The sequence below is a fragment of the Callithrix jacchus genome, chromosome 7, assembly GCF_049354715.1.
Source record: "Callithrix jacchus isolate 240 chromosome 7, calJac240_pri, whole genome shotgun sequence".
Lineage (NCBI taxonomy): Eukaryota > Metazoa > Chordata > Mammalia > Primates > Cebidae > Callithrix > Callithrix jacchus.
The window spans coordinates 153040476-153067553 of NC_133508.1; the positions used below are offsets into that span (position 1 = coordinate 153040476).

The 27078-nt window shown below is 45.6% G+C and overlaps 1 protein-coding gene across 2 annotated transcripts in view; it reads right to left on the reverse strand.

Moving 5' to 3' along the window:
• TSPAN2 (tetraspanin 2) overlaps positions 1-27078 on the reverse strand; it is a 44631-nt gene that overhangs the window by 14406 nt on the left and 3147 nt on the right. For both annotated transcript variants that reach the window (XM_035252550.3, XM_002751270.7), the window contains exons 2-3: positions 13547-13649; positions 1538-1635 (exon numbers count right to left, since the gene is read on the reverse strand). In XM_035252550.3, the coding sequence (XP_035108441.3) occupies positions 1538-1635; positions 13547-13649 (201 nt within the window). The remainder of the gene's footprint in view (positions 1-1537; positions 1636-13546; positions 13650-27078) is intronic.

Below are 27078 nucleotides of genomic sequence, written 5' to 3' on the forward strand. Positions count from 1 at the left end.
TCAATTTAATACCTTTTTAATATATTTATTTTGCACCTTAGTTTCCTTATGTAACGGGTGAGTTGCTTTCATGTGGTTTGTTTATTCATTAATTCATTCATTCAGCAATTGTTTATTGGGCATCTATTCTGCACTGGGTACTGTCCTTGGTGCTGAGTATACAGCGGTGAACAAGATAAAATCCCAGTGTCACTGCTATCACGGACCTTGGATTGGATAGGGGAATATACGATAACTGAGCAAAGAAATTAAAAAGTAAATAAGGTAAATTCAGTTAGTGATACAAAAATCCCACCGCATAGAACAGCGCCAGGCATCTATGTGCTCAGTGAATACTTGACGGACACAAAAGACCCATAAAGATATAAGGTCAGGAGAGAGAGAGTCACTGATGCAGCCCGGGCTTGGGGAAGGGGATGACTTGAGACTCTGTGGTCTCGAAAGGCCTCTCTGTGGAGATGGGAGTGGGGTGAAATTCTGGAGGGATTTCTGTTCTGGTCTATGGATTTGCTCTGATCAAACTAAGTTCAGTGATAAATAAGAGACAAATAGCGCAGCAGTAGGAGAAAGAGAAAGAAGGAATGGCTAAAGAAACAAGTTAGACATTTCACATGGCAAGAGATCAGAGGCTGCAGTCAGAGTTAACAATCCAGAGATCACAGTGAGTAATGAGAGATGAGAGGCTGGCTACTAAAACTGCTGTTTCTGACTCCCTGTGGAGAAATATCAACACTTTCTCTCCTCCTGCCCCTCTTCTTCCTTCCTGTTTCTCTCAGGCTACACTGGCAGTTAATTGAAATTATCTGATTTGTTTAAAAAAGAGGCCGCTTGTTAGAATAAGCCACAAGAGGGATTTTGGCTAAGTTATTGGTCTCAAACATACATGTTTTCCTTTTAGGTAACAGCACTTCCCTGGCTATAGAAATCTTTTAGCTGCCTCACCCACAGTGAAATATTATTTTTTTTAAAGAACAATCCTTACAATGACTAAGTACTTTTCCTCCCCAAAACATGGTATAACAATGGCCTCATTTCTTTTTCACACTTCCCATATGAGGCAGGAACAAAGATAATATTCTTTTTATTCTTTTTTCAAGACAAGTTCTTTCTCTGTCACCCAGGTTGGAGTGCGGGGGTACCGTCGTGACCCACTGCAGCCTCCCAACTCCTGGACTTAAGTGATCCTCCTGCCTCAGCCTCCTGAATAGCTGGACCACAGGTGTGTGCCATCACACCAGGTAGAGACTGGGTCTCTCTATGTTGCCCAAGCCAGTCTGGAACTCCTGGGCTCAGAGATCCTCCTGCCTTGGCCTCCCAAAGTGCTGGAATTACAGGTTTGAGTCACTGTGCCAGAATCCAGGTAATATTATTAACGTGTAAGAGATGGAGAAACCAAGACTCAGGGAGGAAAAGTGCGTGCCAAGAGCTCAGGAAGTCCATGGAGGGGCTGGAGTCGGGGGCCAGAGGCACTGACTCCCTTCAGATGAAGGCTGCACCCTCACCCCGACCCCACCATTTACCCCCACGCCCCACTTACTGATCCAAGCACACACTGTGACTCCCGCATGGCTCCGCAGCACCCGAAGAACCCCACGGCCATCATCAGGGCCCCGGCTCCAACCAGAACATAGAGCCCTGTGGGGAAGAGGTCAGAGGAGACCATTGAGAGCCAACCAAGAAAGCGCCTGGCACTCTGGTGCCTCCACAACCAACTAGGCTCAAGACTCTGGGCACTGCAGAGCATGCTAACAGTACCATAAGGAGGTGCTATTCTTACTGCCATGTTTTACATGGAGGGACTGGGCCCCAGAAGGTTAAGTGATTTGCTTAAGGTCATAGAACTGGTGTTTGGCGGAGCTGGAAGAAAAATACCTATGAGCCTCAAAAAGCCTGCCAAAGACCCTGACTCTGTCCTGCCTCTCTAGGGATTGAGGCAGCCATCATTCAGGTGGGGATTTCACTTACTACTTAGTCAGGCCCCAGGTGCAGTTCTTACAGAGAAAGGGCAGAAATGCTCTGGTTCTGAGAGAACCAAAGCCAAGCCTTTCTGTATTTCCTCCTCTGATTCTGAGATAAGTTAGAATACAATATGGGACCTGGCACTTGTCTTACTTGAAATAATGCTACTGGCCTCTATTTCATTTTTTGCAGTTGACTTATATGAGTCACCTGGAAACCACTACCATTAACAGGGAGGGTAGGGGCTGGTGTCCCGCTTCCGTGGGGAACCCCTGGGCCTGGCATACAGGGTGCTTCCTGGGGCTCCTCTGGGTTGCTGATGGTGGTTTGTGGGCAGATCTGGCTGTTCACAGACCTACTGGGAGCCACAGGCGAGGCTGCTGTGCTTCCTGCCCCACCCAGGCCTGGCCTCAGGGTTCTTTTCAGGGCCATGAGGCCCAGCTCTGCAGTCCTGAGGCGGGTATTTATTTCCTGCTGGTCCAGCTCTGCCACCTCCTCCCTTTCCCTTTTCTCTAAAAGAATAGTTTCATGACGGAATGGACGTGGTAATGCAAGAAATGATATCACATTAAAAACAATAGTGTTGTTGGCCCCACTGCCTAAACACTTCATTGTTTTTAAAAATGTCTTTCACCGAAGGTCTAATATCCAGAATCTACAAGGAACTTAAACAAATCAACAAGCAAAAAGCAAATAACTCCATTAAAAAGTGGACAAAAGACATAAACAGGCTATTCTCCAAAGAACACATACAAGCAAGCAAGTAACACACATGAAATAATGCTCGTCATCTCTAATTATCAGAGAAATGTAAATCAAAACCACAGTGAGATACCATCTCACATCAGTCAGAATGGGTTTTGTTAAAAAGTAAAAAATAACAGATGTCGGCAAGCCTAGGAGAAAAGGGGACACTTACACACTGTCGGAAACGTAAATCAATCCAGCCACAGCAGAGAACAGTCTGGCGATGATTCAAACAACTCAGATGAACTAGCACTTGACCTAGCAATCCCATTAATTGGTAAATACCCAAAGGAAAGTAAATCATTCTACCTAAAGGGCACATGTTCACTGCAGCTCTATTCATAGCAGCAAAGGTGTGGAATCAACCCAGCCCAACATTGGTAGATTGGATAAAGAAAATGTGGTACAAATACATCATGGAATACTATGCAGCCATAAAAAAGAACAAAATCATGTCCTTTGCAGCAACACGAATGCAGCTGGAGGCCATTATCCTAAGCAAACTATCACGGGAACAGAACATCAAATACTGCATGTTCTCACTTATCAGTAGGAGCTAAATATTGGCTACAGATGCATAGAAAGATGGAAACAATAGATACCGTGGCCTATTAGAGGGGCACAGGGGTTGAAAAACTATGTGATACTATATTCATTACCTGGGTGACAGGTTCAGTCACAGCCCCAACCTCAGCATCACTCAATATACCTTTGTAACAAACTTGCCATGTACCCCCGATTCTAAAATGAAAGTTGAAAAAGAAAAAGTCATTCACTGCGCTGCAATGTTTTCAAAGCTCTTTCACTTCCATCATCTCACTGGCTTCTCAAAACAACCTGGTTAGGTAATCAAGCCTCATTATTTCTGTTTTACAGAAGGAGGTGTGAGAGGCAAGACGGCTACAGGCAGGACGCCCTGGCCGGTGGCCCCAATCCCCATTCCACACTTCTGTTTGGCCACCCCACAAAAACAGGCTGAATGCAGGGTGGCAGCAACAACACTGCATTCAGCTCCTTGATAGAATGTCCCCTGGTGGACCTTTACTGCAGAAAGTGCCCACTGCCACATATTGCTATTGCCACAATTGCTACGTGATGCCGTTTGCAGATCTATCAGGAAGTCACAGCCTACAGACCAGTCCCTTCAAAATCCTTATCCATCCTATGCTCCAGCCACCTGGCAATTCTTGGTGTTCTGACTGTGCCCCTGCTCTCTTCCATTTTGTGCTTTTGCAGGTTCTCAGATTCTCTCATTATAGATTTCAAGTTGACAAACAAACCTTATTCATCCTCTCTAGCATACTCCCTGCACAAAGCAGAATTCTTGGCCGGTGTGCATTGGATAAGTAGGTAAGACAGAGAAAAATCAAATCAGTTCCAGACTGCCTGGCTGCCACCACCATCTAGAGATATATGCTGGAAACACATCTCAGCAAACATCTATGAAGCAACTACATAGCTGGGCTCTCCAAAGCCAAGCACATGAGGATGGTTGCTTCACCCCCCGAGAAACCCTGGATTATTGGAAAGAGGGAGGCTCCTGAGGAGGTGAGAGTCTCAGTGGACAGGGGCACAGAGCTTTGAGGAGGCCAGAGTTGCTCCTCACTGTAAAGGAAACTGTCTGGTCCCTCAGGCAACAATCCTTATCCTTCTGAAATAATGAGCTTTTCAGGAAAATTTGGTTATTTGAACAATATTTCATTCTTAGGTTATCAGAATCCCAGAACTCATGGCAAAAACAACCTGGCTGCCCTAGCAGCTTCAGCTTTGAGGCCTCTTCTCGGCAAGCCTCTGTTTTGTATGTGTGGGCACGTGACTCAGCCCAGCTCCAAATGAGCACTGCTTGCTGGAGTTGAAGGGAAAAGCAGAAGAAACTCTGTAAGAGGAAAAGTTCGCTGGGCCTGCTGGATACAGCTCCAAATCCGGCTGTAATACTCGGCATGCCAAAAGGTCGCCTGTGGCTTCCAAGGATACTTTATGCTTTTTATGGTCTGCCCCTCAAAAAATAGCTGCTGGATGTAATTAATTAATTACAGCCACATTTTAAATTCTAAGATGGTTTCTGTAGAGCTGTCTCCTTCCGACAGGAGCAGGTGTGACAAACATACGACTACTTCCCAAATCCCTCATGCCTACTCCCCATTCCGGGTCCTATTTCCATTGATTTGAAAAATAGAAAACACTTTGAAATTACATTTTCATCATTAATAGCCACGCTTTGGGATGCCAGTGATCTCTGTGACATGCTACCACAAGTACTGTCCCTGGGACACCTTCTTTTTACAAACTTTTAAAATTAAATTTTTGTATTAGCATTTTACTGACATGTAATAGTTGTACATATTTTGGGAGTATAGGTGCCATTTCAATGCATATGTACAATGTATAGGAATCAAATCAGGGTCACTGGGATACCCAACACCTCAAACATTTATCTTTGTGTTGGGAAATTACAATTCTTCTTGTCTAGCTACTTTGAAATATATAAAAATTATTGTTAAATATAATTTCCCTACTGTTCTATAGAATACAAGAATTTCTGCCTTCTATTTAACTCTATTTTTGTATCCATTAAGTAGCTTCTCTTTATCTCCCCACCCCCTACCCTTAGTGGTCTCCAGTAACCACCAGTCTACCCCAGACCTCCATGTGATCCACTTCTTTAGCTCCCACATGAGTGAGATCACGTGATCTCTGCCTTCTGTGCTTGGCTTATTTCACTTAACATAGTGTTCTCTAGTTCCGTCCGTGTTGCTACAAATGACAGGATTTCATTCCTTTTATGGCTGAATAATATTCCACTGTGTCTAAGTACCACATATCTTCATCCACCCATCTGCTGATGGACACTTAGGTTGACTCCATAACTTGGCGATTGTGAACAGTGTTGCAATAAACGTGGGAGTGCACATATCTCTCTGACACACCGAGTTCCTTTCTTTTGGATATATACCAGCAGTGGGAACGCTGGATGACAGCTCCATGTTTAGTTTTTCGAGGAACTGCCGTACTGTTCTCCATAGCGGCTGCTCTACCTTATATTCCCACATGAGGGAATACATGAGGCTTCCCTTTCTCCACATCCTTGCCAGAATCTGTTATTCTTTGTCTCTTTGATAATAGTCATTCTAGCCGGGGTGAGATCCGGAACCTGTTCCCAGGTAATTCCATCACTTTTTTCTTAGGTTTCAGATTCTTCTTTTAAGCTAGAAGCATCGTTTTCATTAACATAAAAATGAGAGAAAGCCTCCTAATGACCTACTGGCATAAACTCATTAAAAATGGTTCTTCCCTTTTGGGGACTGGATGTGGTCATCATTTTTAATGGCTTTCTAGTAGCAGATGGTTTTACATAATCTGCTAATGACTATTTTTTAATCTAAAAAAAATGTTATGCCCCTACATTAAAAACTCTTCCTCCCTTCCAGTATCCCCTGAATGCACATAGTAAAGCAAACATCTAGAATATTCGCAACTTACAAGTGTTTCAGACTTAGGATGTTTTCATATGTTGGAGACTTTGCATTACAGTGGTCAAGTATCCCTAATATGAAAATCCAAAATCTGAAATTATCCAACGAGCATTTCCTTTGAGAGTCAAGCTAGTGCTTGAAGAGTTCTGGATGTGGGGGAATTTGGGGTTTTGGATTTTCAGATTGGGGTGCTCAATCTGTAGCAACCACAGCCAATATGTATTGAAGGCTCACCACAACACAGGTGCTGTGCTTCACTGTGTTCACATTTCACAGCTGAAGAGTCCGAGGCACCAAAAAATTCAATAATTTATGTGAGACTGCACGGTTAGTGAGGGGAAAAACTGGAACTGAACCCGGGGGGCCTACTCTGAAGTGCACCCCTTGAACCCCTATACTTTCCTTTTAGCAGAATCTCTGAAGAATGGTAACGCTCTTAGCTAGAAATTGGCTTATTTTGCAATTTATAAATGGCAGTAGAGTGATTTTTCTTCTTCCTTGAGAAAAATGCTTGAGATATGTAGAATGGATGATTCCTGGTTTTTCCTCTGAAAGTACAGGGCTGGGAGCCAGAAATCCAGGTCTGCCAGCCGTGGTTTTAGGTAAGTCCTCCTACTCTTCAGTTCTGTTAGCTGCAATATGGAAATGATTTTCTACTCCAACTTCTTACAAAACTGCTCTAGAGAAGTTTTCCCAACACTGTGAGCTACGACACCTCTCTGGTATCCAGCTGCCATCAGGTACAAGTGAAAACCAAGAAGTAAAAAAATATGACCAGCGTGAGTCAGAGTTTTTAACAAGCCAAGCCACCCTCTTGCTGTTCAGCACTGGAACGCTTTCCTTATACGTAACATCCAGCCAGTCAGAGCCAGGCTCGGAGACTCTGAGTTCCACAGCGAGAGACAGCCGCAGCCAGGCTGCGATCCTGGAGAGCCGAGTGGCTCCTGTGTGTGTGGGCAACCCCTTCTTGGAGAAAACCTGTTAACATCGTCTGCTCACAGACATGACTTCATGCACCGAGCACACAGTCTCTCCAGGCTTGCAACAGCTGAGGGGCTCGCTCCCTACTCTGTAACCCTAGAAAGAAGACCCCTGGGGTGTCTACCCACTTGAGAGAGCAACTGTATGTAACAGGAAGTCAGATGGGCAGGTTGGTGGAATTTGGAAGACACGGGGGGCTTCTTCCAAGAGTGCCCTGAAAGAGACTAGAGTGGATGGGGCGTAGGAAACACTGAGCAACCCCAGCCCTCCTCTGCCAGCGTCACTCCTGCCACGTCCTCTCTTCTCCCCTTAGCAACCAGTGGACACAGAGACCTTGGGAGGGCCTCCAGGCCTTGGCCTTGACACAGAGGGCCCTGAGAAGGGCCATAGGTGGCAGTCAGTCTGACTACCCTCTCGCCCTGTCCTCATTTCCCACAGCTGGATCCTCCTGCCCTGTGCTGGGATTGACCACCCCTCTTGCTTGGAGGTTATGTCTGATCTTTATCACAGGAAGGGAAACTCACTCCATCCCCAAGAAGAGAGAACCAAGGATGTCAGATAGGAAAGCTTATCCCAGAAGATGGGACAATTTCCCTTACAAAGTTTGGCAGTCATCTACTCAGAAGCAGGGACCTAGTCAATCTGGAGAGGAGAGTCAAGGCTGGAAGGATTTATGTCCTTAAGAACCACTTGAATGTGCCTGTTTAGGACACTCTTTAATGAAGGGCTGATATCTCTGGAACCTATTCTGAAAAGGAAATGCCCAGATCAGTGAATGGTGCCCTGTGATAACGGAGCGAGATTTTCCAAACACTGGGCCTGTTTGTTTCCTCAAGTGCTGTCCCCTCATACTGTATGCTGTGCAAATTCGTAAATGGTATCCTAGCATATTTTTCTTCTTGTTTTATTGCTGGAGAGTAGGTATCTTTCTTATTTGGAAAATTATTCACTGAGGAAAAAATGTCAATTTCCACAAGCGTGTCTATTGCTCTTTCTATTTATAAGACACATTTGAAGCGGGAAAAAGGTTCCTGATCTCACAAGAATTCTTATTGCCACTATCCAGAGAGGCAGCACTGGGAGATAGAGCAAGCTCAGACCTGGCTGTTGGCAAACCTGTGTTCCAGGCGGAGCCCCCCGGGAGGAGCTGGGAAGCACTGGCTGACTGCCAGCACCTGGGGCTTACCCACGGCCTGTAGTTTCCTTATTCTGCGTGGTGCTAAGTTTCAATGATGACCCACTTCCCGGAACTTTGAGCATGGATTATGAACACCTTTATCACCAGCCACTCTGGGCTGCCTTAGGGAAGGGAGATGTGGTGGACAAGGAACGAAGGGTGGGTAAACCCATGTCATGCCCCATGACACCAAGGACAAGCAGGAGGCTTCAGGCCCTGCTGTGGCCTGCTGTTTTCCCTGCCCAGAATCCCCTTCTTTTTCTCTATTAGGTAAAAGGAATACCTCCACTCTCGGCACATGTGGTTTGAGAGGGCTGACTCACCTCCAGCTCCACAGTGGGCATGAAGCCCAGGCATATGCCACAAGCAACTGGCCACAATGTCAAGTGCGAGGATGGGCATGAGGTCCAATATTGCCAATGAGAGGTAGCCCTGGGGCATTAGATGGATCTGTTGGAATGAAAGAAGCATGTTCTACTTCTGCAGTCACTCTGGACATGGAGCCTGGAGCTACTGGCAGCCGTTTTGTCACATGGAGAAGAAACCTGCCCAAGAAGGGGGCCAAAGGAAAGCAGGGCCAAGAGATGGCTCCAGACTGGACTCTGGTCACGTCATCTGAGTCCCTGAGACCAGTGTTAACCCTGCACCTTTCAAGCACGTGAGTCAATAAATGTCTGTCACTTCAGTCAATTTGAGTAGGTGTCTGTGATTTGCAGTAGGAAGAGTCTTGACAGACATGTCCATAAAGGTATGACATAATGAATAATTCCTCGTATCTCAGGCAGTGTGCATATTGCTTTGGTTTAGATTAGACACAAAATCAGGAATGGGTGTGTTGAGCCAGTTCAGCCTCCCGCTCAGCACAGAGATCTCCTGAATGAAACACACGATTCTGATTCTTGACACGATAGTGGTTAAATATGACATGAAGGAGAGCTCACTTTCATCTCTGGAATCTATTCAACCTTTTGATGTATTCAGTCTTACAGGTTTTTATGGGGAACTGACATCCAGAGCTGTGAAATGGCTATCAGCCTTTTGTTTCTGGAGAAATACAGACTGAGGCTGCTCTTCCATCTGTAGCTCTACGCAACGGCCCCTTCCTCTGATGGAGCAGGGGCCCCTTACTTACAGCTGTAACTCAGGTTTCCATCTGAAAGTCATGAATTATTACTGGGAGGCTTGACTCTGCCTCTCACTCACATCTTTTGCCATTCTGATTTCTTCTGTCCCTGAGTTCAATTAGTTAGACTTAAAAATGTTTAGTACTGTTTCTTATCTTTCTGTCTCTTTCTTGTCAGTTCCTACTGCAAACCACTGTAGGTTATACCCTAATTTCTCCAGGCCTGACTGCATCAATAATCTGCCTTTTTTTTCTGTCCTGGGATTCCTCACTCATTCCACTTCTGCCAGTATGATCTCTTTAAAATGCAGTGGAGATCATACCTTACCCTCGGCCCCTAATTATCCTTCTACTGTTTACCAACTTAACCCTGACATTCAAAGGCCTCTATACTTGTCCCCACTCCCTCCCCAATGTTCTGAGTCCTGCCCATCATGCCCCAGTCCTCAGACTCCAACAGAGCCCACTGCCCCGCCCGGCTCGCTAAGCCCTCTCCTCAGCCTTTGCAGTCCCCATTCTTTCTCTTCTCCATTGATTACAGCTCGGTCTTTAAAACCTAACTCAAATCCTTCTTTCCTTACCCGTTTAGAATGACCTCTAATGCACCCACTGCAAATACCACTTAGTTGGCAGTTAGTCACATGTTAATTTTTATTGTAACTTAAATTGTGAAGTCTATGAGTCTTTTCATTTATATTACAAGTTACATGGGGGCAGTTACAGAATCCTTACACATTTTTGTGTGATGGCAGAGCCCAGGACTGTGAACACTGGCCAGTGGATTATATTTAGGTTATACTGATAGGTTATATTTTTTTGTCTCAAATGGAGGAACTGACTAAATGTGGAAAGAATAGAGGCACCTCTGCTTGAACACATAACTGTTAACACAAAATCAAATATCAGGTGAAATCCAAAAAGGTGAAATAACCACGCAGAGATTTTTAAATAGACAGATGTTATCACTGAGAGAGATCTGGCTCTTTTCAGATGTGATTCACTTAACCCAGTCTTCAGGGTCTTTAAAAATGGGTTTTCCTTCCTACTGCTGAAAATTATCCAGCTCAATCTTAGAAAAATTATATGATAGAGATTTAAATCTTTCAACCTCAAACTTGGCAGTGAGGGCGGGTAGGTGGCTGGGTTTAAGGCAGTAGGTTCTTGCCAAACACCTTGAAGGAGAATTGGTGGATGGACCTGCGCTCACTGGTGTTTTTCCACGTTCTGGTTCTAACCAAGGGTGGACTCCTCCCCATAGACCTAGGGGTCTATGTAATTTAAACTGTAACTTGAATTGTGAAGTCTAGGGGCACAAATGCAGCTTTCGCTGGAAAGTCTCAGGATTGCACCTGAGGAAGATGAGATAAAGAGGCTTCCAGAGCAAACCCAGTAGCACGTAAGAGCAGACAGACTCCATGCTGTGCTCCCAACCCCAACATAAGTGAATTTCAGGAACAAAAGACTTCGCCTGGTTCCTGGGACTGATCTTATGTGAGGATATCAAGTAACAGTGACTTCAAAGTAAGGAGAGAAAATAAGGCTCACCCTGTGCAAGTGGTTAGAGAAAGCTGGGGTGAGAAGACTCCTTAGAAGAGTCTCCTGAACAGTCAGTCATATTCACCACAGACAAGGGTGCCAGACAAGCTGCCTGCCATATATTTGCCAACCCTGATTCAGTCATAAATAAAGCTCTCCCCAACTCGGTCTGTCAAAAACCTACCTGTCCTCAGCCCCATTCAAGTCCCAGCCACCCTGAGGCCTGTCCCCCGACTCCCGGTGCTCTCTTCATTTTAATTCAGTGGTTACATCAGGAACGCTCATGCAGCCCTACCACACACTGTGGCTGTTGTCTGCCATCGATCACTGAACATTTCCTCTATAGATGCCTGGGAAGGCAAGAATTCCGTGAAAGCGGGATTCAGCCTTTGCTGTGGTTAATCAGTGGCCACTGAGTTGTGACTAGGCTACGCCTAAGTTAGAAACTGTGGGGAATATTTACGAAGCCAGCAGTTCCTGGAATGTGAGCAACATGAAGGAGGGTGTGTTCCTTCTCTCACGCTCCCCTCTGCTGGCTCCTGTGTGCCCCTTGGGGAGGGCTCACTGACTCCCAGAGGTGGCACAGGGCAAGGACAGACTGACTTCGTTCTTGTAACACTTCGGGGCCTGCTCTGGACTAGGAGAATGGTTCTGGGGAGGTTTTCAGAGCCAGGAGTCCCCCAGGGAAGAATATGCTAAGTGTGTGTCCATGGAAGGGCACATACCTCCTGGAGACCATGCGGGTAGAAAGGAGCATTTCAGTTTTATGTCTACAGCAGATTCCTCTGCTTTTTCCTTGTCACAAAATCCCAACCGTTTCCAAGTGTCACAGGTCCTGTGGGGGGCCCAGGCCCAGGGGAGGGCGGGAGGGTGTGAATATCAATTAGTTAGAGATCCAATCAGAGTAATTCACTTCTTGGCCATGATTGTTTAGGCATGAATACAGAATGCAATTTTGGCTAATAAGCTGCAAGGGGAAATGTGTTGGGAGATTCTGAAAAAGGTTTTACTCATTCCTAAAGGGACTATATGAGACGAACTTTTCTTTGTTCTCTTTTGGATATTGCTGTATGAGAATATGATGCTTGGAGCCACTGCAGCTATCTTTTAATCATGAGGGGAGACATCTAAAGACACTGAGTATGGCAGAGAGAGGGTAAGAACCTGGGTCCTTGATGAGTTTGTTCAGCTCTAAACGAATTCTAGAAAGTCCCCATCTCCAGACTCCTTTTACTGTGTTTCATCACTGTTAAGATGTATTTTTTTGTGTGTATATTTTAACAATCTTGAAATTAGAATGCATCTTTTATGGTAAGTCATAGCTAAACTGGTAGCATTTTTTCCTTTCTTAGTGGAACCTAAAGTAAAATTGAACGTTACAGAGAGCCACAGCTAAGATTTCCTGAAATGTGGAATGTCCTTATTGTTACCTATCTTTAGTAGATTTTCTGCTACTCTCCTCTAAAAGCGTCACAACTGACACAGCTCTTCTTCTCGCAGAAGGATGCTGTGTGGGAAGAGTGTTTGTAACAAGAGGCAGCACAGCTGCGGGCCAGCCCTTCAGGAGGACCTCCCTGCTCTGAGTGGGGCCTGCACTCTCCCTCTCTCTCCTGGAAGAGACTCCACTCTTCCTTCGATTCAGAGCAAATGACCTGTGCAGGATGCTCCTCCTCCCTGGCATAGCTGTCACCACAGCAACTGAGGCTTACTCTACGGCTGGTGAAGATCTAAAACAGCCCGTCATGTCGGGGTTTTTTGAAATCTAGAGTCCTAGTCCACTTAGCTGGAGAATGAGAAAAGGCCACAGGAGTTGCTAGAAGTAGGTCAACTAATCCCAGGGCAACAATGCTCAGCCCCTACTAAGAGCACAGCCTTAGGGGTGCACCCTACTCCACACTCCTCACCCCTTCCTACTGTTGCAGGGGCAGAGCTACTGCCTCTTCCCACTGGAGCCTCTTCCCAGGGCAGCCCTCTCATCTCTTCTTCCTCCATCCCTCCCTTCCCTCCTTCTTCTCTCATCTCCCCTCCTCTCTGCAGTCCCTAGTCATGGGGAGACTGAGATTAGCACCTTCAAACCTTTACTTTGAGTTATGTTTTTACCTATACAATTTAAAATAGAAGAGCACCAAATAAAATCCCGCAGGGGTCCTGTGTCACCCCAAATGGGCTAGGGAATGACACACTTGTGGTGTACCCACTTTACTTCTGAGGCAATAGGGAGCTTTCTCATTATTTGAAGTGCATTTTAGCTGCATTTCCTTGAGACTTCTTTTCTTGAAAAGAAGCACAACAGGCTGCTCTTACTGGCCCAGCCTCTCTTGATTTTGGAGAGTGAAGGGGTAGACTGTGTGAGGTCAAGGGGAAGGGGTCACAACAGCACCCTACCTGTTTCCAGCATGTATCCCGGAGGGCTAGACCAGTGCACAGGGGCTCCTTCCCTGCCCCTCTTCCCTCCCCCTCCCACCAAAGTTCAAGTGCAGCTTCTGCCCTAAGCCTCTGCACAGCCCCATCTATTCCAAGCAGAAGCTTAGGGAAGCTGGAGTCACTCACCCACATAGAAATACTCTGGGGACTTGTCCTCTGACGATAACTCCTTTACGGCACCTCCGAACCGAAACCATAGTCCAAAAGCAATGACGGCTGATCCAGCCAGCTGGAAGGCAAACGAAACTGTGTTGACAGTGGAAGGGGAGAGCATGCACAGATCCAAGAGCAGGCTTGAGGCACAGGATGCTGACAGGTCATACCTTTAGAAATCACCTAAGCCAACCTTCCCGTTTTATAGGGGAGAAAATGGAGGCTCAGAGAGGTGAAGTAATGTGCACGAAGGCCTTCAGACCCTTGATGTGACATTGGACTGGGTATTTCTGAGATCAGCGTTTTTCCATGATGCCAGGCTATCCTGTGGTTATGGGGCACACACAGCACAGCCAGGGAGGTGTCTCAAAAGCAATGTTCCAATAACACTCCCTCTGGAAGGCATCTGCCCCCTGCCTTTCTGTTCCTTGCTGGGCACATCGGATCTCCTCACCCACACCACGAGAGGCGACTACACCTTAGCCACCAGGTCACCAAGAGTAAGATGAACTCCGAGACCTGGGGGAAACCCACTTTTCTAAATGGGAAGAAAATATGGCAACCTCAACCTCAGAACCCACCCACACCTCATGAGTGCAGTCCCCAAATAGAAAGTTGTTTTAAGGGCATCTGTAACCCTCTCCCCCCTTCCTCTATGGCCACTGCTCTGAATGGGGAAGGTGTTGCTGGTAGGGAGATAGCCCAGTCTTTTTTTTTTGGTTGCTATTTTGAGTTTCCATGGAAAGTGAGAAAGGAAAAAATAATTTTCTGAAAAAGCATGGTCTGTGTGTTGTGTGGTTCACAGAGAGGCTGAGTGGCTGGCGCAGGCACTGGCTGGGCAGGCTGGCAGCTGGTAGAGTCATCACCCAGCTTCCTCTCCTTCCCTACTCTGAAGGCTTTTGTGAGGCTCGGCATGGAAGTTGGAAGCCCTTTCTGCCATCTCAGGACTGTCACTGCTGCATGCCAGTAGGCTCTAGCCATGGTGTTCTCCCTCCATAAACACCACTCTTGAATTTCACTGTATCAATCCATCAACAGATATTTTCTGGGCACCTTCTGGGCTCAGGGCACCATGGGAAAGTAAGTAGAGGTATAAAAATAGCCTCCTAATTCTGCTGGCCCATCCAGTTGCTGTTGGGCTGCCCAAGCCTACCACTAAATGAACAGTTGAGAGGCTCCCCCTTCCCAAACAGAGCCGAGCACACACACAGATGCTGAGAACAGGAGCGTAGAGGATGGAAATCAGAGAAGCCGAGGTCTGAAAAGGAAAAACAGCACCAGAGACAACACAGTCCTTTTTACATAGGAGACGTCTATCTTGCTGGGCGGCTTATAAGAAGGTAGTGCCAGCACTACCCTTCCAGATGATCCGGCTAGATTTCTACGAAGACTTTATCCCTCTTCCCCTTCTATCCCCCAAGACTCATCCCCTTTGTGGTCAGCTTCTTCAGAAAAGTGGTGTGACTTGTGAGGAGGAGGAGTCAGAGGGGCAGAGTTCTACCAGCTGGACTCTCCCTTGTGGAATAACTAAGAGTTTCCAGTACTCAGGGGAAAGCACTAGTTGCATAATGAGGGCAACTGAAGAAATTGGGATCAATCAGCTTTTGAAAGACCTCTGCATTTAAAAAAGGGTGGCACAGCATGGAAACATACTGAAAAGAGTCTTGCTAAAACTTTAACAATATCTATGAAAGGCAGGATTCCAGGTGACTTTTTTCCTTCTCAGTATATTTTCTAAGTCCTCTGCATTAAGCATGTATTTCTCTGGTAACTTTAAAGATATATTTTTAAAGTGTTACACGGTAGTTTCTATGTTCAATCCAGAAAACGTGGGGAAAGACTTCTTGGGCCATGCTTTAACTTGGGAGGACACTAGCTTTGAGGTCCTTGCTGTTCTTGTGCAGGAAAGGGAGCAATGCCCTTGGTCAAGCACCTAGAGTCCTCCTAAGAGCACTGGGAGCCTGCCTGGGACAATTCTGCGCAGCAAAGCCTCTCAGGCAAACTGCTCGCCCTCGTCTCTGTGGCGACTTGACGGAAAGACAGAGTTTCCAAATACAAGGCAAAATCTATTGACAGAGGCATCAGGCCAAAGCCAGCAGCCACCGAGCAGACTGTGGAGGAGGTGACTGGTCCCAGGGACACCCTACCGCGAGGTCACATTTTTGGAATCTCTGAACACAAACTCTAATTTATAGCTGTCTGGGATTATCCTCCCAGACAGAATGCATTTGTCCAGTTCTGGCACAGATGTGTTTGGTGCATGATGGAAAATTAAAAGAGAGGTTGCAATTTAAAGCCCTCCGGCAATGGGAAAAAATCTGCGCTTGCTCATCCATTCCACCAACCCCAAACCACACGGGTTTCCACCCGGGTCAGGGAAACTGTGGCTTAGCTGAATGTCATCACTGTGTGGAAGGAAATCCTCCCAGCAGGCTGCTGCCGGCTGTGTCAAGGACTCTGAGGGTGAGGGCACGGCCAGGGCTGATGTTGCTTGTGATGAGACTCGGGGTGATCACTGCTTTGGAAAGTGGCTTCGGCAAGGACCACACAGCCCTTTAGTCCTTTTTAACTCACCATTTCCGTAAGATTCATGGAATGCTAGAATGCTCTGTGTTCACTGGGCTTTGGTTGGTCTATCATACACTAGAAATTGCTTGAAAAAAGTTCACACCAGTTCGAGTCCAGCCAGGAACACGGTGAGTAAGTCAGTATCACTGAGTTCTCAACACTCCTGTGATCCACAGAGCTGGAGGAAATGGTATCCCCAATGACCTGAAGGAAGTCTTCAAGCCTTTCTAATCCTAAATTTTAATCCAATGAACCCAAAACTGCCTCATGTCCACATTCGCTCTTCTTTTAATCTCAACCACTCTTTTGCATTCAGACATGACATTGACATTGCATCTCAGCCAATGTTAAAACAAATGAGAAATGAGAAGCTGCCATTTTTTTTTTAACCTTGCCTTCTTCTGCCCACAGCCACATCTCCCTTCCCTGTCTTTCTTCCTTGCATGTTTATTAAGAATAAACTATGGTGCAGGCCAGGTCCTGTGCTCTGCGTCAGGGAAACGATGATGAAAAAGGCATGGCTCCCAGTGTAACGTGGTGGATAATCACATAAAGTACTAAGTGCAATACAATGCAGGAAGTGTGCTGCAGAGGAACAGTGTGCACAGTGCCAAGGGACTGGAGCAAACTGCAGCCACTGGCATGCAGGAGGAGTCATTAAATTTTGATTTACATCTTGAAGAATGAGTTAGAAGTCACGGGGCAAGGGAGGACTGGCAGTGGAGGAGAACTCCAGGCAGAAATGGTAGCACAGAGGTTCATTTCCTTACCTCGATGCTGTGTTTGTTAAGGAGGGTCTGGCGGAGGTCAGAGGCTGGGACTTGAGAGGGTGTGGGGCAGACCGTGATTCGGCTTCTACTTTGCTTCCTACTGTCATGGAAAGCCCATAGCAAGGCCTGCCTGAGGGGAGCAGGGACAGATGCCCACATTTTGATGGAAACCATCAGGAGCACGAATGTTACCTGGATGTCAGACATAGCAAGGAGCCAAAGAAAAAGGCCTGAGTGACTGAGGACCAGAGAGAGGACACCAGGGGAGGGGACGTGGAGAGCTTTGAGAACTATGAAGTCACTATACCCATTGAAGCACTTTGCTGAGGGCTGCCCTGCTTCCAAGACCGGTGCCAACCCCAGTGCCTTTGGAACAATTAAAACTAGAAACGTTGTTTTTCCAGAAATGGACTTTTTCATGCAGAAGCACAAGTTGGACTTTGATGTTAATCCTTTAAAATACACTTATTAAGCATTTATTACAAGGCAGAGTCCTATTCCTGGGGCTCAAAGAGATGCTAATCCCCCCTGGGTGGCCCAGCAGGGAATCCAGCCCTGCAGGTGGGAATTCAGTCCAGAAGCAGCCCACCAGCATGCATGTGAGAAGATGCCAGAGAGCACCATTCTTTGTGTCCTCCCTCACTCTTTTTTTTTTTTTTTTTGACAAGGTCTTACTCTGTCGCCCAGGCTGGAGTGCAGTGGTGCCATCACAGCTCACTGCAGCCTCAACCTCCTGGGCTTTAGCGATCCTCCACCTATAGGCATGCACCACCACGCCGGCTAGTTTTTGAATTTTTTGTAGAGATGGCGTTTTACCATGCTGCCTAGGCCAGTCTCAAACTCCTGGACTCAAGTGACCCGCTCACCTCAGCCTCTCAAAGTCCTAGGATCACAGGCATGAGCCACTGCACCCATCCTCATCATTCCGTCTAAGGATCAGTTGTATGTCAAGTACTCAGAGAAAGTGATAAAATAGTATTTAAAGACAGGAGTGTGTCAATTATTAAAAAGAGGAGGAGAAAATAGTTTAAAAAAGAGATAAGAATGCAGGAAAAGGAACAGATAGTGACAATAATTCCGAGTCATTAAAAGGGGATCACTAGATACGGTTATAGTATGTATTGTCATGGGCAAGTTATTTCAGTAGCTAACCATATTCCAGAGAGTTTGGAGGACATGCAATGCAAACTGTAAGCATATGTCTTTAGAGAAAACTGTGTGTTCTAAAACTAAAGAAACAGAAGACTGACTGAAAACATGATTAGGAAGCATTTAAAGCAAAGTGGATGGACAAAGTTTCCTTTCAGACTGGCTCTCTGCCAAAAGCAAGTCATTGCGCATGAAGCAGAGCTTGCTAATAGATTTCAATTTTGTTTTCCTGTATTTACTTTCATTTTCCTGGGATGGCTGATGAAATGTCCTACCTTGAGGACATATTTTTTCATTTTATAAAAGGACAGATTTCACCAATTGCAAACATGGTTCCTAGGGAGGCACTGCGGTGGGAGTGGGGTGGTGCTGAGATGCAGGAGTGCAACGACCATTCCCCAGGCTGGACTCCCCGGGTTTGCCAACTGTCCTCCCTTTCCCGGAGGTTAGTCAACCGGATCACCAAGAGCAAATGTCTGCTATCCACTTTCTAGAGACTAAATCCAGCAGAAAGCCCCTTTTTGGGGTAAAAAGCATCGTTTAGGGAAGTTCTAGACAGCATGTGCACTTATACCTAAGTGGGAACCACAGCTCCTGACCCTCAGATGCTCCAGCTACAGTTTCAGGTCCTTCCCGCCCCTGTGGAGTCTCTCTTCTTGCTGTTCCCGCCTCCCCCTCCCACTAGCTGATACCCATTCACAGCTCTCAGCTCTAATCAGCTCCTCAGGGAAGCCTACGACGGCCTAAATAGGTACCTTCCTTTATATCTCACATAACCTTTTCTATTTAAATATGTCTGTATTTTGCAAATGAAGGCGTAGCTCTGTGAGGGCGGGGACGGGGTCTATGTCGTTGCTCCCCAAACATAATCCTCTCTGCTCTGCAGAGTGAGCTCCCAACAGACATTAGTTAAATGAGTGAACGGAGGACCTTCACAAAGGTACCATTTAGGCTATGCTATGGACTGAACTGTATCCCCCACCCTGCAAAATTCACAGGTTGAAGCACTAACCCTCAGTGTGAGGATATTTGGGGATGGGGCTTTGGGAGGTAATTAGGTTTAAATGAGGTCATTTAAACAGAGGGTAGAACCATCATGATGGGACTAGTGCCCTTATAAGAAGAGACACCAGAGAGCTTGCTCTCTGTCTCCACCATGTGAGGACACAGCAAGAAGGTAGCTGTCCACAAGCCCTCACTAGGGAGTCCTCGCCAGAACCCAACCTAACCTCTGACTTCCAGTCTCCACAACTGTGAAAAATGAATTTCTGCTTCAGCTACCCTGATCTGTGTTTTTTAAATGTCAGTTCGAGCTGATTAAGACAGGCTGACAGGAGCAATTGCGAACAACCTCCTTCACAAATCTCCAAGGGAATACTTCACAAAGTGTTATTTTCAAACTCATCTTCACCTGGGAGACACTGCAAATACCTTGGAAGGCACTGTGTGAACACACTGTTGAATATGCTCAGCAAAACACTTGCCCCAGAAACAGAAAACAAAACTAGAGCGTGTAGTATCAGTTCTGTGTTTTCCTAAGCCTGCAGGAATGTGTGCTGTGCACCATCCACGCACACAAAGAAGAAATCTACGCAATGTTTACATGCCTTCCACTGTTGGGGGCATATGAACCAAATACAATTATAGCGCCTCCCCTCCCACACACGTGCATGCTGCACTCAAATCAAAGAATGAACAAAATCCATTTTGTATTCTTGCTTCTCCAGGGTGAATACCAACTCATTTGCAGTTCTCTTCTTTGGGATGAAGTCACAAAATTGGAAATGATGCTTCAACCCTAGAATTTTCATTAAATGCTTTTAAGCTAAGACTTGCTCTTGGTGGCAATTCTCATCCCCGTTGGAATCATATAATGAGCACTTAAGATTCTTGATCTGATTGTAAACCCCATTATGATACCATAAGGGTGATGGAGTCTTAGCCTTTTAGCAGGCAAAAGTCAGAAGCACATTTGCTCTGCAAGATGATCTGAGTTTTCTCAAAGAGGAAAGCCGGCTCCCAAGATTTTTATTCCACTATGCAGTGAAAGCAAGGCAAGGATTCAGATGGCACTTCTTCAAAATCAAGAGTTTTAACAGAAAAATAATACAAGAACTGAACACCTACGACATCCATGTCAAATAGTCTCCGAGGGACCTTGATACCCTGGCCTTCATCAGGACCAGGTAAGTGGGAACTGGCAGGCAGGACTGTGGCAGCATGTGACGATGAGAAGGCTGTGTTAGTTTGGAAATGCATGGCAGCTCCTTTAGAAGCCCGTGTTTCTGATCTCCCCATTATTTTCCTCATGCAATTTCCTAAGAAAAAGCTCACACTAAGAGAGACTTCCTTCAGGTAAGAGTACATTTTACAATCAACCAATGCTTAATTCACTGCAGTGATGGAAGGGTGCGGCAACTCAGGCCACAGTAAAATCAGGATGATTCCATTCATCTCTGGAAAGAAACCGGGCTACACATTTGTGCCAGTGCATCTTCGGTTTGTTTAAATAGTTATAAAGTTAACTCGCATGGGTCAACCAACATTGCTGGGGGGCAATTTAGAGTGCTAGAGAAATACAAGCTCAGGGGAAGGAAACTAACCTGGGATGAAAAGCTTGCTGCGAATGATAGGGCAGACAATTTATATATAGACAGTGGAAAGTGTGTTGTTTATTCAGTGATTATACATAATGCCTTTTGTCTTAAAAATATGGGGGAAGGAGAAGGAGAGTAGGGAAGAGCAAGAATTAGGACAAAGACGATGGCTATGTAGTTTTCTTTCTTTTTATTTTTTTGAGACAGGGTCTCACTCTGTTGCTGAGGCTGAAGTTCAGGGGCCTGATCACAGCTCACTGCAGTCTTGACCTCCCAGGCTCAAGCGATCCTCCCACCTCCTCCTCCTCCTATGGGTATATGCAACCATATCCAGCTATTTTTTTCTATTTTTTGTAGAGATGGGCCTCCCTATGTTGCCCAGATTGGTCTTGAACTCCTGGGCTCAAGTGATCCTCCTGCCTCAGCCTCCCAAAGTGCTGGGATTATAGGTGTGAGCCACCATGCCCAGCCTGTGTAGTTTTCTTTATACAGCAAAATGAATGTCATAGACTACTGGCTAATGATTCCAGGGAGCAGATGGCTTTCTCAAATGATGATCAAATATGTATAGAACTAAATCCAATCTACCACATCACAGAAGTGAATTGAACTCAACGTCTACCTGACTTACCTCACCAAGGGGATAAGCCCAGCGAGGACAAAAATGGTATTTTCTAGGTTCTCTGGACTTCCTCCCTGGAGCACCCAGCTGGCTCTCCTCCTAGGCCTGCTCTCTGCATATATAATCATTTATCTTGGGTGTCACAATGACTATGGTGACACCTCATCTATATAGAGCTTTACATAAGCAAAGACAACACATTAAACAATATTTATTTTATAGCCTAATATTCTTAGAAGTGGTTGGGAAAACTGCTTTGGAGCACATAAACAGAATTCTTAATTATTGATCAATAAGCAATGATCTTCTTCCAGTTTTAGTAGGTACAGAATGACAATGCTTAAAAAAACATTTCAAGTAGAACTAAGGCTAGATTACAAAAGCCAAAACAATTTGTTTAGTAAGTTAGCAAGGGTGGAATCTAGCCGAAATCGTGAAAGTCTAGCTTGGTGCTCTATAGAGATTTTTTTTTTTTTTTTTTTGAGATGGAGTTTCGCTCTTGTTCCCCAGGCTGGAGGGCAATGGCGTGATCATGGCTCACCACAACCTCCGCCTTCTGGGTTCAGGCAATTCTGCCTCAGCCTCCTGAGTAGCTGGGATTACAGGCACACACCACTATGCCAGCTAATTTTTTGTATTTTTAGTAGAGACAGGGTTTCACCATGTTGACCAGGATGGTCTCAATCTCTTGATCTCGTGATCCACCCGCCTCGGCCTCCCAAAGTGCTGGGATTACAGGCGTGAGACACCGCGCCTGGCCCAAGATTTTCCTTAAAAGCCATTTTACCAGGACCTGTTTGAGGTCAGGAAGGTGCAGTACTGGTCCGTTCACAGAGGACTAGACAGACTCTGGTGTGAGCAGGGAGACAAAGTCGGCTTCCTGGATGAATGACAGCAACTTCCAGTGCATCCCTGGCCCTGCTTAGCCTTGCTGGGGGGCTGTGACATCCCATTAATAAGCGAATTCTTTCCCAATCACCATTAGGATGGGGAGGACAGAGCCTGGTATACATTGTGGAATATATGCCAACTGCTCTTCTAGAAATTAATCTCTTCTGGGTGTTCAGAATGCATAACGATGCCCTCAGGGTAATAAACACATGCATGCATGCACTACACAGGTGCGGAGGAGTTGTATCGGATAAAAGTGGGGGTTCTGGGCAACTGAGTTTGAATCAGGCTCTGCCACTCACTGGTCCTATAACATCAACCTCTCTAACCCCAGCGTCGTTATCTGCAAAGTGAAGGTAATAACAGTGCGTCCTAAAGAGGCTAAACGAGCTCGTGCTACACACTGAGAACAGTGAGTGCCCCGCACTTTGCATTATTCTGTTGGTGGACTTGCTAATGTTACTTCAAACTGAAAGCTTAATCTCCAAGGTAGGAAACATCACTCCCATGGTTCCAATAACGCGGTCTGCTCCAGCCGTCCTCTTACTAATTTTTATTTTAGATCTACACTCCCTCTTGCCACGACAGCTGGAGTTTCTTTCGGTTTTTTGAATCTTCTACGCTAGAAAGTCAGTGGCCTTTTGCAGAAACAATGTCTCCTCTCTTTAATGCTTTTAAGATCCCATCAGAGAAAAATATGAATAGATGTATTTATGAGTGAAAGAATAACTAAATTTAGGCTAGGGCTGTCCAGTAGAACTTTCTCCAATGATGTAAATGTCCTATGTCTGTGCTGTCGAGCACTGTGGCCACTAGGCACCTATGGGAGCTCTGAAATGTAGCACATGGGACTGAGAACAAAATGCACATTTCATTTAATTTTAATTAAACAGCTACATATGATCAGTAGCGTAGTCTTCACATTGGACAGTGCGGGTCTAGAATTCACAAGCTCCTCTCCGATAGTCTGTAGACTTGTAGTGGTTACAAGTATAGACTCTGGGGACACACACACAGAAACACAGCTCTGGCCCTGGCCAGCTCTGAGACCTGGGCAAGTCTCTTCGATTCTTCAGACCTCTGTTTCCTCATATGTCACTCCTACTATTTCATGGGGTTGTTGTGAGGATTAAGAGTTAATCAGATGTGCTTAGGGAAGCAGCTGGCACATAGTGTACCTTTATATAGTGCTTACTATTCTTCAAATTTTTGCTCCTGAAATTAATTTCTTAAACTGTCTCTTGATACATACCCTTTCTCAATTCCCATCTTACTTTTCCTATGCCTGAAACTGATCAGGAGTTTCCCAACCTCTCTCCTACTTCTTCTCCCGTATGCCTTAGTATTTTAGGTATCTCTTTGTACCCGTGTTTCTGGAATGCATCAAGACTAAATCTGACACTGAATATAGTCTCCTTGATCACAGATTTCACATTTTCCAAGTCAGTAGCATTTCTTATACCTTATATTCCACATGTTCCAATAAATGGAAACATGAAAAGAGTATGGAGTTTAAAGTTGGAAGACCTGGGACATACCACCTGCTGTGCCTGACTTTCAGCTTTCACAACTAAAAAATGGGAATAATTACACTATTTCATGAGATGTCATGATTTATCAGGTGGGATAACACAGATGAAAGCACTTTGTAAACTGAAACATCATATGGGTGTTAATTAGCATTGTTATTTTTGCTCCCAATCAAATTCAAGGAGGATGAAAAAGGCAGGCCAAGGCAACCCAAGGTAATTCATCTGTAAGACGTGCTCCCAGCCCATCTGGTATTTCCATCTTACTGGCAGCGTTCTCTCTTCAATTCCTTAGCAACCATGACATGATTTGTTTCAGTGCTCAGTATAGCATCACTTGTTTTAGGAGAGCAGCTCAGCAATATTAACTGTCAAGGTTGGGGGGTAGAGGTTACGTTCTCTTTTGTCACACATGGTTAGAGACCTAAAGATACTTCATAGCTGATGTTCTAGAATAACACCGTGAAAAGCAACGAACAATGGACAGGTGGCCTCCTGGTAATTCTAGAAAGCATCAAGCGTTAGTGTAAAAGGAGACTGAATAAAGGTACAGTGGTAACTGAAATTAAAAGAGCTGTCAAGCCAAAAACAAGCCAAGAGAGCAAACCAAGAAGGAGGGCACACCTGCTTCAGTCAGAAACAAGTGCCACTGTGATCTCTGACCTCTTCAGGCTACATCTAAAACAGGGGTTCTCAGAGTATGTTCCCAGACCACCAACAGGGGCGTCACCTGGGGGCTTGTTAGAACTGCAGACGACTGAATCGGATTAGAGCTGAACAAGCTCCCTAGGTGATCTGCATGCATGTTAAAGTTTGAGAGGCACTGATCACCAAAGGTTTTCTCATGGCCTTTCCTTGGCCTCCACTTAGTAGCACAGAAGTGGGGAGGGAAATAAACAGATCCTGCTCCAGGGTCAGTGCACACAACTCCCTTAGCTGGAGCCATGCTGAATTCTATTAGGTGCTGAGAGATTGGGAGAGAGGGGATGCCAAAAGGACACAGTCCCTGCCCTCAAGGAGCAAAGACTGAAACAGGGAATAAATTCCAATCAAAGGCAAGATGGAGGCTAAAGACACGAGTGCCTCAAGATCAAGGGCTGTGTCTTAATCATCTTTGAATTCCCAGCACTTAGCATGGATTTACAGAGGAAGTGATCTTTCCTTTTGACTCCATCCCCTTGATAAACTCCAAGACTCCTGCCACCTTGCTTGCTAGGTTAGATATAAAACACCTGCCTGCTTTGTCGTACCTTTATGAACCTCTTGGATTCTGGTTTCCACTTTCCCATTTGTACTTCTAGTATTTAAAAACCACTACTATTAATATCTTACGTTATTGAATATTTACTGTATGCATGAACCATACATAAAACCTTACATATATTAACTCATTTTATCTGCACAGGGTGCACAGATCGCTATTACTTCTTTATTATGCCCATTATACACATGAGAAAATGGAGGCTCAAAGAGGTTAAACAGCCTGCCCGAAGTCCCCTAGGTAGTAAACAGTGAGGCAGGAATCAAGTCAGGTAGTGTGATGCCAGTACCTACTGCCCAGGTTTTGGACTCCTGGATTTGAATTGCCGCACTACATAGGTGTGTCCGAGGTCTACCGGAACCCTGGGACCTTAGCTGTGGCTTCTTCAGACTGTCCCCTGTCACAGAATCCCTGTTCCTTTCAGCAATGCTAGGTCCCTCTCTAGGACCACACTAGGCGACACTGGCTCCTATTGCTCCCTTCCCACCTTCACAAAAATCAGCAATAAAGACTATCCTACAGCGAGGCTGAGAACACTCCTATCTGTCTGATGGGCTGGTCTCCAAAGATTCCTTTCTTTAGGTATTTTTTCCTAAACCAATCTCTCTGACAGGTGATTGCTCTGAAGTTACTGTTTCAAATAAGCTTGGGAAAGAGGGGGAGGTGACCTCTACAAGATTCATGGGAGTCAAACTTCTTTGACTCCCATGCCGGCAAGACACTGTCTCTCTTACAGCACCTGTTAGGCATCCCCCAAAGCTATATTAATAATGGTGAAAAGGAAAGGAGGGCAACTTCAGACTTGCCATATAAGGCATCTGCTTTTCAACAATGAGCAGCTCTGGACTTCCTGTGGGTCGGTAACGCTGAGCAGCCAGTGCGGCACAATGATAGGAAAACGCTCGGCATACCACAACAAACCAAGGAATAAACAGCGTCCAGGTTTTCCTCTAAACCAACATATGCGGCTTGGTGGGGGAGCAGTGTTTTATTTATATTGCTATGCAACGCAGGAGAAAAAGAAAGGTGATTTCAATAAAAGGCACAGGAATATGTCGTGCTATCTGATCGCAGTGTCTGAATTTAGACATGACAGATGTTGGGAGGGGCTTCACGTTAGACGTCAACCACGATAAGAGAAATTAATGTAGGGGGGTTAATGGCTTTACTTTGTTTTTAAAAATTCAGTGGTGAGTACAGTCAGCGGCCCTGGGCCAGGGAGTACTGTGCTGGCTCTGGCAGGGTCTGCTTGTATGTTTATGCAGCCAGGAGCACAGCCTAGGGAAACTTAAAGCAAGCTGCCAGAGGAGGCTGCAAATTGATTTGTTAAACCGCAGATCAGCAAACAGACCCTGCCCGCCTCTCTGCTTACCTCTGCTGAGGTTCTGACTGGAAGGAAGTGCTGTCACCCAGGGAATTCTGTAACTCAAAGGGGCAGGCATGTGAGCTTCTAAGGGTACGTGTTAAGGTTATACTTTAGTCACAGCTAAAACCTGGCCTTCCAGGAAAAGTATCCTCCACCCCTTTCCCAGACTTCCCACAAAGCCCTCCAACCAGGAAAAAACAACTTCAGAAAGTAGAGTGGGGCTTTTCTGGAATCAGGTTCCCTCAGTTGTGGTAAAGGCAGGTATCTAGATACTCTGCCCCCACACAGTGACCTTCTCCTAAGTCATCAGGTGCCTGTTTCAGTTGCCTCTTAGGTCTGGTTGCTGCCTCTGCCCCCATCCCCATGAAACTGGGGGGAGAGGAAGTTCTCCATTTCCCACTGCATGCCGTCTATATGCTGGGCACTTTTCTAGCACTGAGAATACAACTACGAACGAAACAGAAAAAACAAAATTTCTGCTCTCAGAGTGTTTTAAGTTCTAGTGGGGAAAATCCACAAGTACAAATTGATAAGAGAATGTGTAGTTATCCTCAAATGAAGACAAATTGCAAGTCACTTAACAAACTTAGGTACTATTCCCCAACATGAAAGGAATCAGGGGAAAGAGAACTAACATTTATTGAATGCTACCTATGTGCCAGGCACTTGATAACAAAATAATAACTAACAATTTCGAGCATTTGCTATGTCCTAGGCTCACAGGAAGCTGAAGTCACATACTTTACATTGTC